The sequence below is a fragment of the Hippopotamus amphibius genome, chromosome 12 (assembly GCF_030028045.1).
Source record: "Hippopotamus amphibius kiboko isolate mHipAmp2 chromosome 12, mHipAmp2.hap2, whole genome shotgun sequence".
NCBI classification, from domain to species: domain Eukaryota; kingdom Metazoa; phylum Chordata; class Mammalia; order Artiodactyla; family Hippopotamidae; genus Hippopotamus; species Hippopotamus amphibius.
The window spans coordinates 90,256,637-90,268,380 of NC_080197.1; the positions used below are offsets into that span (position 1 = coordinate 90,256,637).

Consider the following 11,744-nt stretch of genomic DNA (forward strand, 5'->3'; position numbering starts at 1 on the left):
CTTTACTCTTAATCCAGGCTGATGAGACGTGATTAGAAATGAACAAGCTTTTTACTGTGTTTCTGAATTATATATCTCATCTGTTCTTTTGTCTCTTTCTGACTGAGACTATTTTCAAGAAAAAGATTCTGAAAGCTGAGAAAGTGAGCCCAAGATAGATCACCAAGGAAAATGACATTCTCTCAAACATCAAAAATCAGCATCGAACTTGCACAACAATATGAATGTACTTAATACCACTGGATTTTACACTTAAAAATAGCTAAGATGGTATATTTTATGTTATTTTTACTTTACCACAATTTTTAAAATTCGAAAAAAAAAATCAACATCTTTTCCAGAAGAAAAAAAACAAAGAAGTTGCTTTAGAGGGATGAGAATATTTGAAATAGTAAATAAAGTTAAAAACAAAGCAGTGACCCAAAGTGGGTAGCAGGGGTGGGAGGGAAATAAAGTAGGAGTTTGGGATTAAAATACACACAATACTGCATATAAAATAAATAACCAACAAGGACGTACTGTATAGCACAAGAAAATATACTCAATATCTTGTAATAACCTATAATGGAAAATAATCTGAAAGAGAAAAAATACGTATATATGTATAACTGAATCGCTTTGCTATATACTTGAAACTAACAGAACATTGTAAATTAACTATACTGCAACTAAAAAAAGAAACAAAGTAGTGACCTTGCCTTTGAACTTTCTTGTTGCAGATTCGTACATCAGTGACCACACTGTTATTTCCCAAAAGACCCTTCAGCTGGATAAGACATTTTCTGATTGCAGCCATGCTTATTGCCCTTAATAATGTTTTGGTCATCCTTGTGCCAACTATAAAATACATCTTTGGATTCATAGGTAAGTTTCAGAAAGGCTTTTATTTAGTCAACTCAAGCTGTCCATAAATGGAGGACAGGGAGCCAGGGAAGGGAGGTCAAGGATCCCAGTCCATCTCAGGCTCACAGAATTCCTAGTAACCCAGCTGGGCTCCAGACGGTCACTGTCCCTCCCTCCCAGGTGACACTGGACATTATTCGTAGGATTAGAAAATGTTAGAGCTAAAACCTACCTTATGGGTCATCTAGTCTAGCTGCCTTTTCTGACAGACAAGGCAACTGAGCCCCATAGAGGTCAAGTCATATACCTTGGAGTGAACCCAAGATTTGGACCTAGGTCTTAACTCTGCATCAAAAAAAAAAAAAAAAAAGAAGGAAGATAGATTTTATCTAAGGATGCCCTCTTAGGTCTGTGAGTATCAGCTGAGCATTAAAGGATGTCTTTGGAAGAAGAGGTTGACTTTGTAAAGCATGTTGTTTCCCTTAACTGGGTGGCCTTGTAATATATTTGAATTTCCATTCTGATGATTTGAGGGTTTACTCACATGTTAAATACAACATAAAACTTTGAACTCAGGTGTAAGCAACTTGAAAAGTTAGAAGTGGATCTGAAGGGCGTGTGATGAGTTCAGCCTCCTTAGTATGTGTTTATATTACTAATTTCCTATAAATTTGTAACGTTCAGCCTTTTTGTTCTTTATTATATGTGATGTATACTTACTAGCCAGCTATGTTGTTAGGTGCATTTACATTTTATTTATAAATATATCTTCTTTGAATAAGCATCCATGAGCTTCTAGAGCTTTTCATGCTTTGATTGGAGTAGCTTTAGATCTGGTTACTTTTGAGTGTATGCTTTTGGGTCTCTGCCTTGCTGAGTCAGACCTGCTGAGTCAGACTTTGACCTGTCCTGTGTCTCTCCTCAGGGGCTTCTTCTGCAACTATGCTGATTTTCATTCTTCCAGCAGTTTTTTATCTTAAACTTGTCAAGAAAGAACCTCTTAGGTCACCCCAAAAGGTCGGGGTAAGTAAGGTTTGCAATTTCCCCCATTATAACTTGCTCTTCGACTACTTAGAGTAAACCAGGAAATGTATGCACACGGTTCCAAAAAATTAATTGGTGCACATGGACCAAAAATTAAAGATGGGCTGGACTCTCTGGTGGAGAGAAAGAGGGTGTAGATTTCTGTCACTCAGATGATTCCAGGATTTCTTCTCTTCCAATATTGAATATCTTGTGTTGAGTCCTTCCTATGTGTCAATGCTAATGGAGTTTGCCCACAGGTTTACATGTATTCCAGTTTCCACCACCAAGCTACTGTTGCGCTATCCACAGGAAATTATGCAGAAAGGAATTAGGCTCCCTGGAAGTGTGAGGAAAAAAATTCAAACATTTTGGTCATATTTGTTAGGTTGGTAAAGGCAAAAAAAAATATGTTGCTTTTGTTTTCCCCTCCTTGGTACCTTGTTGTCCCCTGGTGTAGACTAAGAACAGAACCATTCATTTCCCAGTTAATCTCTTTCAGTATAATTTAGTCTTGTTAACCTTGGGAGTATGTATTTCTTTCCCATAATATACTACAAAAATATACACTAGAAATAATTGTTTTTCCAATAATAAATATTATCAATGACTTCTTGACAAAGTCATATTAAGGCTTGACGCTGACAGACTGACCCTGAATTTTGCCTGGGAATCTTTCTCCTCTTGGGATGGTTTGAGGATGTTAGGACAGTTTGGTATCAAAATCTCCCCACATCATCTTGCCCCCGAATTTCCGCTCTATGTAGTCCATTCTGCTTGGACTTTTACCGCAGTATGACCTTGGCAAATTACTTGCCTTTGTGCCCCATTTTCAGTTTGATGAGATGTAAAATTATCTCCTAGACCCTTTCTAGTGAGATAGAATCTTTAGCTGCTCTTTCCTCATGTGTAGAATTAGAAGGTTGATTTGTGTGGTAATGTATAAGGCTCCTTCTAGTGTTAAAATTATGAAATATTTGGTGTATGTAATTATATGTACATGTGTATATATATGTGTGTGTATGTAATTACATACACACACATACACTTTAAGGTTTTTTCCAAGAAATATGCAACATACTTTATATTAGGTTTCTGTTTTTGTTTGTTTTAAAAATTTAATATCATATATACTACCTAACCCTTTTCTCCTAAAAGATTGTGAGCACTCCCTAGGTCATAAAATCTTTTTCTATTACTTAATTTGTAATGATTACAGGGTATTCCATCATTTTGATGTACCAAATCAATTAACCATTTTTCTATTTTGAACATTTGGGTTAAATCTCTCTACTACTATATCCACCCTCTTTTCCCCAGCTAGGGTTTTAAATTAATTGAACTGCTAGGCATGGACATTTGTGCTATAAGCATAATACAATTCAATATGCAAATCAGATGGCTGCCTTAAGTAAACAACTTATAAAATAAACTCTACTAAGGAAACATAGTTTTTGTGTTCTCTAACAAGCTTTCTCTGATTTACAGGCTTTAATTTTCCTAGTGGTTGGAATCATCTTCATGATTGGAAGCATGGCACTCATTATAATTGACTGGATTTACAATCCTCCAAATTCCAAGCATCACTAACCCAAGGAAAAATGCTGTATTTTCCTATTGGAGATGATTGCAAATTATGCTCCCAAAGACATTTGAGTTATCTCGGTTGGAATGTTATTCATAGGAAATAACAGGAAGATTCCAAAGATGTTTACCAGCAACATCACTAGGCACCCGCAGAAGAGAAAATCATCATTTTTGTCACAAATGGCCGTTTATGTGTTTAAAATCTGTGGTGCACATTTCTACCCAGGTTTTACTAGAGCGGTGTGAGATGATGTATTTTTGCTTCTGCACAAGCAGAATAAGGGTAGCTGCATGTAACGGTCATCAGATAATACCCTCTTTCCTCCCCTCCCACCTCCTCCCCCCCCAAAATACCAAATTCTTCTATTCTCAAAACATCAAACAGAAATGCCCAGATGGCAAAGCTGTCACCACTTAATGCCGTTCCTCAATCTTGCACCAAATACTCTGGGTCTGTTTAATAACAGAGGCAAAAGCCATATTTTGTGAACTCTCTGTAAGGTATGTGAGTGATCAGACACCCGGTTAGAACACCTCATGGTCAACAATAGGATATTTTGCCCATCCTGTTTGTGACATTGAATTAGCAACTTCTTCATTCAGTAGATCTTTTGTAAATGTTAAAACATCTTACAAAACACAGAGAGGGGCTTTATTTAAATTATAGAGCAGCAGCAAAGCAATGCTTATAGCTAAACTGCGTGTTCTGGAAGCATTTGTTTATTAATGTTATTCCCAGTCCTCTTATATTCTTGTCACTGAACAATGCCCTCCCTCTTGTCTTCCATCCTCATTCAGAATTTTTAGAAGACCACAATCCATGTGGAGCTACACTACCCAGTATTGTTTGATACATTTTTATTTGATAAACATTCAGTGCAGGAAACTGTGATTGCTATATGTTTATGTATATAATCTTATTCTGTAGTCATCAGAATTTTAATGTATGGTACTTTTGATTTTTATTTTATACACGTGTAGTTTTCTCTCTTCACAGTCAAACATTTATATTATTGGGGGTGGGGGTAGGGAATTAAGTTGATGGACTCAAAAATCCATGTGTATGTATCTGTCTGTTGGGGATATTTTAAATTTGAAACCGGAATTATATAGTTCAGTAATGCTCTTCTTCAGTGTTTACAATATTGTCGTAATCACCTAGGAAAAAAATAAGTTCCCTATTTGCAAATAATTATCAATACTAAGGTTGTTCTTTTAATTTAGCAGGTCTAAAATAGGATTTAGTTCATTTTAACTTGCACAGGTGTTTGCTGACATTCATTTGCCATTCAATACAATGTTGAGCCATTCTCTATAAAAATAAAAGTGCTAACACTACAAAGAGATGCAAATTATTATTCTTGCTCACTTCTACAACATAGTTACATAAAATGGATTTAGAAATTAGTATTCACTGCCTAGAATTTCTGGAGTTTGCTCCTTTTCTTTTTTCTCAATGAGTAGCAAGCACATTTATTGTATATTTTAGTATAGCCAAGTATGAAATACAGTTATATATAAGTATGATAATATTAAATCATATTTCAATAGTTTTTGCTGGAATGTGCCTTAAGTAAATATATATTTGTTTTCTGTATTATTTTCTAGAGGCATAATACTGTAAAATGGTGCACTTTGTTAGGGAAATTGAGCATTACTAGAAACTATCATAACTTCTGACTTACTATTATTGGAATAAACTTGCCAAATAGCATTTTTAAGATATATTTCTATTTTCATTCATCTAAAGAGTGTATCAAAATAGAAAGTGGAAGAAGGTACCTTCTGAGTGTTAAAAAAAATGTTTGATCTGAATGTATTTAAGTGTAAATATCAAAGATTGATCCAAAAAATTGAAAAACTGTAAAATTTGTATATATTTTCAATGCTTTACATTTGAAATGACTGACTTGAAAATATCAACAAGTGTAATTATATAAATATTCAAGAGCAATACTATAGTGCCAAATAATAAAGCACCATTTTTTCTCATGGCCATTTTCAGGATCATGGTTCACATAGACTGAAGGGCAGACATACATATGGTATCTTGTACTGGTTAATTTAGCCCCATTTAGAAACAGATGAAAATTTTATTTTCTTATTTCATTTATAAGATGGTTCAATGTATTGGGAGGTTTTTTTTATTACAGAAAGTGTATATTGGTATATAATAAATGAACTTTTCAAATGACTATGATGTCATTTTCTTTCTGCTGTTGAAGGCTGTGAATTATTTATACATGAAAAATATTTTTAATCTAAATATTGTCTTTTATTTTAGCATATGTTCCATTTTTTGATTGCTTGTTTTTGCTTTTTGTTTTTTTTTAATTTTTTTTTATTGGGGAGTAGTTGTTTTACAATGTTGTGTTAGTGTCTACTGTACAGTGAAGTGGAGTTCCCTGTGCTATACAGCAGGTTCTCATTAGCTATCTATTTTATATATATTAGTGTATATATGTCAATCCCTATCTCCCAATTCAACCTACCCCCGCTTCCCCCCTTGGTCTCTTTTTCTTCCTTGCAAACCAGTACATCTGTACCATTTTTCCAGATTCCACATATATGCATTAATATACGATATTCGTTTTTCTCTTTCTGACTTACTTCACTTTGTATGACAGTCTGTGGGTCCATCTACGTCTCTACAAATGACCCCATTTCATTCTTTTTTATGGCTGAGCAATATTCCATTGTATATATGTACCACATCTTCTTTATCCATTCATCTGTTGATGGACATTTAGGTTGCTTCAATGTCTTGGCTATTGTAAATAGTGCTGCAGTGAACATTGGGGTGCATGTGTCTTTTTGAATTATGGTGTTCTCTGGGTATATGCCCAGTAGTGGGATTGCTAGGTCATATGGTAACACTATTTTTAGTTTTTTGAGGAACCTCCTTACTGTTCTCCATAGTGGCTGTATCAATTTACATTCCCACCAACAGTGCAAAGGAGTTCCCTTTTCTCCACATCTTCTCTAGCATTTATTGTTTGTAGGTTTTCTGATGAAGCCCATTCTAACTGGTGTGAGGTGATACTTCATTGTGGTTTTGATTTGCATTTCTCTAATAATTAGTGATGTTGAGCATCTTTTCATGTGATTGTTAGCCACCTGCATGTCTTCTTTGGAGAAATGTCTACTTACATCTTCTGCCCATGTTTTTGATTGGGTTGTTTTTTTGATAGTGAGCTGCATGAGCTGTTTGTATATTTTGGAGATTAATCCTTTGTCTGTTGATTCATTTGCCAATATTTTCTCCAGTTCTTTTTCTGTTCTTTTTTTTTTTTTTTTGTCAGATCTTCATTGGAGTATAAATGCTTTACAGTGTTGTGCCAGTTTCTGCTGTATTCTCCCATTTTGAGGGTTGTCTTTTCATATTGTTTATGATTTCCTTTGCTGTAGAAAAGATTTAAGTTTCATTAGGTCCCATTTGTTTATTTTTGTTTTTATTTCCATTACTCTAGGAGGTGGATCAAAAAAGATCTTGCAGTGATTTATGTCAAAGAGTACTCTTCCTTTGTTTTTCTCTAAGAGTTTTATAGTGTCCAGTCTTACATTTAGGTCTGTAATCCATTTTGAGTTTATTTTGTGTATGGTGTTAGGGAGTGTTCTAATTTCTTTCTTTTACATGCAGCTGTCCGGTTTTCCCAGCACCACTTATTGAAGAAGTTGTCTTTTCTCCATTGTGTAGTCTTTCCTCCTTCACCATAGATTAGTTGACCATAGGTGTGTGGGTTTATCTCTGGGATTTCTATCCTGTTTCAATGATCTGTATTTCTGTTTTTGTGCCAGTACAATACTGTCTTGATTACTGCAGCTTTGTAGTATAGTCTGAAGTCAGGGAGTCGGATTCCTCCAGCTCCATTTTCTTTTTCTAAAGGTTGCTTTGGCTATTCAGGGTCTTCTCTGTCGCCATACAAATTTTAAGATTTTTTGTTCTAGTTCTGTGAAAAATGCCATTGGTAATTTGATAGGGATTGCATTAAATCTGTAGATTGTTTTGGTTAGTACAGTCATTTTCACAATATTGATTCTTCCAATCCAAGAACATGGTACATCTCTCCATCTGTTTGTGTTATCTTTGATTTCTTTCATTGGTGTCATACTTTTCTGAGTACAGGTCTTTTACCTCCTTAGATAGGTTTATTCCACAGTATTTTATACTTTTTGTTGCAGTGGTGAATGGGGTTGTTTCCTTAATTTCTCTTTCTCATCTTTCATTGCTAGTGTATAGGAATGCAAGACATTTCTGTGTGTTAATTTTGTATCATACAGCTTTACCAAATTCATTGATTAGTTCTAGTAGTTTTATGGTGGCATCTTTAGGATTTTCTATGTATATCATGTCATCTGCAAACAGTGACTCTTTTACTTCTTCTTTTCTAATTTGTATTCCTTTAATTTCTTTTTCTTCTATAATTGCTGTGGCAAGGACTTCCAAAACTATGTTGAATAATAGTGGAGAGAGTGAATATCCTTGTCTTGTTCCCGATCTTAGAGGAAATGCTTTCAGTTTTTTACCATTGAGAATGATGTTTGCTGTGGGTTTGTCATATGTGACCTTTATTATGTTGAGGTAGGTTCCCTCTATGCCCACTTTCTGGAGAGTTTTTATCATAAATGGGTGTTGAATTTTGTCAAAAGCTTTCTCTGCATCTATTCAGATGATCATGTGGTTTTTATTCTTCAATTTGTTAATATGGTGTATCACATTGATTGATTTGCATATATTGCAGAATCCTTGTATTCCTGGGATAAATCCGACTTAATCATGATGTATGACCCTTTTAATGTGTTGTTGGATTCCGTTTGCTAGTATTTTGTTGAGGATTTTTGCATCTATATTCATCAGTGACATTGGCCTGTAATTTTCTTTTTTTGTAATATCTTTGTCTGGTTTTGGTATCAGGGTGATGGTGGCCTCGTAGAATGAGTTTGGGAGTGTCCCTTCCTCTGCAATTTTTTGGAGGAGTTTAAGAAGGATGGGTGTTAGCTCTTCTCTAAATGTTTGATAGGATTCACCTGTGAAACTGTCAGGTCCTGGACTTTTGTTTGTTTGGAAGATTTTTAATCACAGTTTCAATTTAGTTACTTGTGATTGGTCTGTTCATAGTTTCTATTTCTTCCTGGTTCAGTCTTGGAAGGTTATACATTTCTAAGAATCTGTCCATTTCATCCAGGTTGTCCATTTTATTGGCATATATAGTTGCTTGTAGTAATCTCTTATGATGCTTTGTATTTCTGCACAGTCCATTATGATTTCTCCTGTTTCATTTCTAATTTTATTGATTTGACTCCTCTCCTTCTTTTTCTTAATGAGTCTGGCCAAAGGTTTATCAATTTTGTTTATCTTCTCAAATAACCAGCTTTTAGTTTTATTGATCTTTGCTATTGTTTTACTGTTTCATTTATTTCTGCTCTGATGTTTATGATTTATTTCCTTCTAACTTTGCGGGGTTTTGTTCTTCTTTCTCTAGTTCCTTTAGGGTAAGGATAAATTGTTTATTTGAGATTTTCCTTGTTTCTTGGGATAGGATTTTATTTCTATAAACTTCCCTCTTAGAACTGCTTTTGCTGCATCCCATAGGTTTTTTGGTCATTGTGTTTTCATTGTCATTTGTCTCTAGGTATTTTTTGACTTCCTCTTTGATTTCTTCAGTGATCCATTTGTTGTTTAGTAGCATATTGTTTAGCCTTCACCTGTTTGCGTTTTTTATAGACTTTTTCTTGTGGTTTATTTCTAATCTCATAGCATTGTGATTGAAAAAGATGCTTGATACGATATCAATTCTCTTAAATTTACCAAGGCTCACCTTGTGGCCCAGCATGTGGTCAGTCCTAGAGAATGTTTCATGTGCACTTGAGAAGAATGTGTATTATGCTGCTTTTGGATGGCATGCTCTATAAATATCAATGAAGTCCATCTGGTCTAACGTCATTTAAAGCCTGTGTTTCCTCATTGATTTTGTCTGGATTGATGATATTTATGATTTTAATATCTGTCCATTGATGTAAGTGGGGTGTTAAAGTCCCCCACTATTATTGTATTACTGTCATTTTCTCCCTTTATAGCTGTTAGCATTTGCCTTATATATTGAGGTGCTCCTATGTTGGGTGCAAAGATATTTATAATTATTATATCTTTTCCTTTGATCATTATGTAGCTTCCTTTTTTGTCTCTTGTAACATTTTTTTATTTTAAAGTGTATTTTATCTGATATGAGTATTGCTACTCCAGCTTTCTTTTGATTTCCATTTGCATGGAATATCTTTTTCCATCTCCTCACTTTCAGTCTGTATGTGTCCCTAGGTCTGAAGTGAGTTTCTTGTAGACAGCATGTATATGGGTCTTGTTTTTGTGTCCATTCAGCCAGTCTGTGTCTTTTGGTTGGAGTATTTAATCCATTTGCATTTAAGGTAATTATCAATATGTATGTTTCTATTATCATTTTCTTAATTGTTTTGGGTTTGTTTTTGTACATCCTTTCCTTCTCTTATGTTTCCCACTTAGAGAAGTTCCTTTAGCATCTGTTGTAGAGCTGGTCTGGTGGTGTTGAATTCTCTTAACTCTTGCTTCTCTGTAAAGGTTTTGATTTCTCTGTCGAATCTGAATGAGATCCTTGCTGGGTACATTAATCTTGGTTGTAGGTTTTTCTCTTTCATCACTTTAAATATATCTTGCCACTCCCTTCTGGCTTGCAGAGTTTCTGCTGAAAAATCAGCTGATAACCTTATTGGTATTCCTTTGTATGTTATTTGCTGTTTTTCCCTTGCTGCTTTTATTATTTTTTTCTTTGAATTTAATTTTTGTTAGTTTGATTAATATTTGTCTCAGTGTGTTTCTCCTTGGGTTTATCTTGTATGGGACTCTCTGTGCTTGCTGCACTTGATTGCCTATTTCCCATGTTAAGGAAGTTTTTGACTATAATCTCTTCAAATATTTTCTTAGGCCCTTACTCTTTCTCTTCTTCTTCTGGGACCTCTATAATTTGACTGTTGGTGCATTTGATGTTGTCCCAGAGGTCTCTGAGACTGTCCTCATTTTTTTTCATTCTTTTTTTTATTCTTCTCCTTGACAGTTATTTTCACCCTTCTATCTTCCAGCTTACTTTTCCACTCTTCTGCCTTAGTTATTCTGCTATTGATTTCTTCTAGAATATTTTTAATTTCAGTTATTGTGTTGTTCATCACTGTTTGTTTGATCTTTAGTTCTTCTAGGTCCTTGTTAAACATTTGTGTATTTTCTCCATTCTATTTCTGAGATTTTGGATCATCTTTACTATCATTAATACGAATTCTTTTTCAGGTAGACTGCCTATTTCCTCTTCATTTATTTGGTCTTGTGGGTTTTTATCTTGCTCCTTCATCTGATGCACATTTCTCTGTCTCCTCATTTTGTTTAACTTACTGTGTTTGGTGTCCCTTTTCCACAGGCTGCAGGGTTGTAGTGTTACTTCTGGTGTCTGCCCCCCATGGGTTGGGGTTGGTCCAGTGGCTTGTGTAGGCTTCTTGGTGGGGGGGACTGGTGCCTGTGTTCTTGTGGGTATAGCCAGATCTTGTCTGTCTGATGAGCAGGGCCACATCTTGTGGTGTGTTTTTGGGTGTCTGTGAGCTTAGTATAACTTTAGGCAGCCTGTCTGCTAATGGATGGGGTTGTGTTGTTGGCATGAGGGGTCCAGCACTGGACTTGCTGGCCATTGGGTGGAGCCAGGTCTTAGTGTTGAGATGGAGACCCCTGGGAGAGCCCTTGCTGACTAATATTCCATGGGGTCAGGAGTTCTCTGGTGGTCTAACATCCTGGATTCAGCTCTCCCACCTCAGAGGCTCAAGTCTTACCCCTGGCCAGAACACCAAGACCCTCTAAGCTGCATGGCATAGAAGAAAAGGGAAAAAGAAGAAAGAAAATGAACAAATAAAACCCCAAGACAAATGGTGAAAACAAAACTAAACAGACAAACACAAAAAGAAACATACACACACTCACAAAAAGAAAAAAAAAAGAGAGAGAAAACAAAACAGAAGAGAGCATCCAAACCAATAAACAAACTCCAGAACAAAACAAACACTAAAACCTAACAAAAACAAAAAAACAAAACCAAATCAAACGCAGAAAGCAACTAAAAAAGGCAAAGAAAGCATGAAACAAACACAGAAAAATGATCAAAAAAATGTAAAAACAAAAGAAATATGAAAACAAAAGGAAAAAATACAAAACAACAAAGAACTAAAGTAAAAATAGAAAATATAAAGTATAGTTAAAAATAAGGTAAAAAAAAAGCAAAAGA

The 11,744-nt window shown here is 35.0% G+C and overlaps 1 protein-coding gene across 6 annotated transcripts in view; it reads left to right on the top strand.

Annotated features, from left to right (window-relative positions):
• Positions 1–5,639, top strand: part of SLC38A4 (solute carrier family 38 member 4) — a 66,167-nt gene extending 60,528 nt beyond the window's left edge. For all 6 annotated transcript variants that reach the window (XM_057702998.1, XM_057703001.1, XM_057703002.1 and 3 more), the window contains 3 exons: positions 720–864; positions 1,769–1,866; positions 3,355–5,639. In XM_057702998.1, coding sequence (XP_057558981.1) covers positions 720–864; positions 1,769–1,866; positions 3,355–3,456 — 345 coding nt within the window. In that variant the 3' untranslated portion in view covers positions 3,457–5,639. The remainder of the gene's footprint in view (positions 1–719; positions 865–1,768; positions 1,867–3,354) is intronic.
• The last annotated feature ends 6,105 nt before the right edge of the window (positions 5,640–11,744 follow it).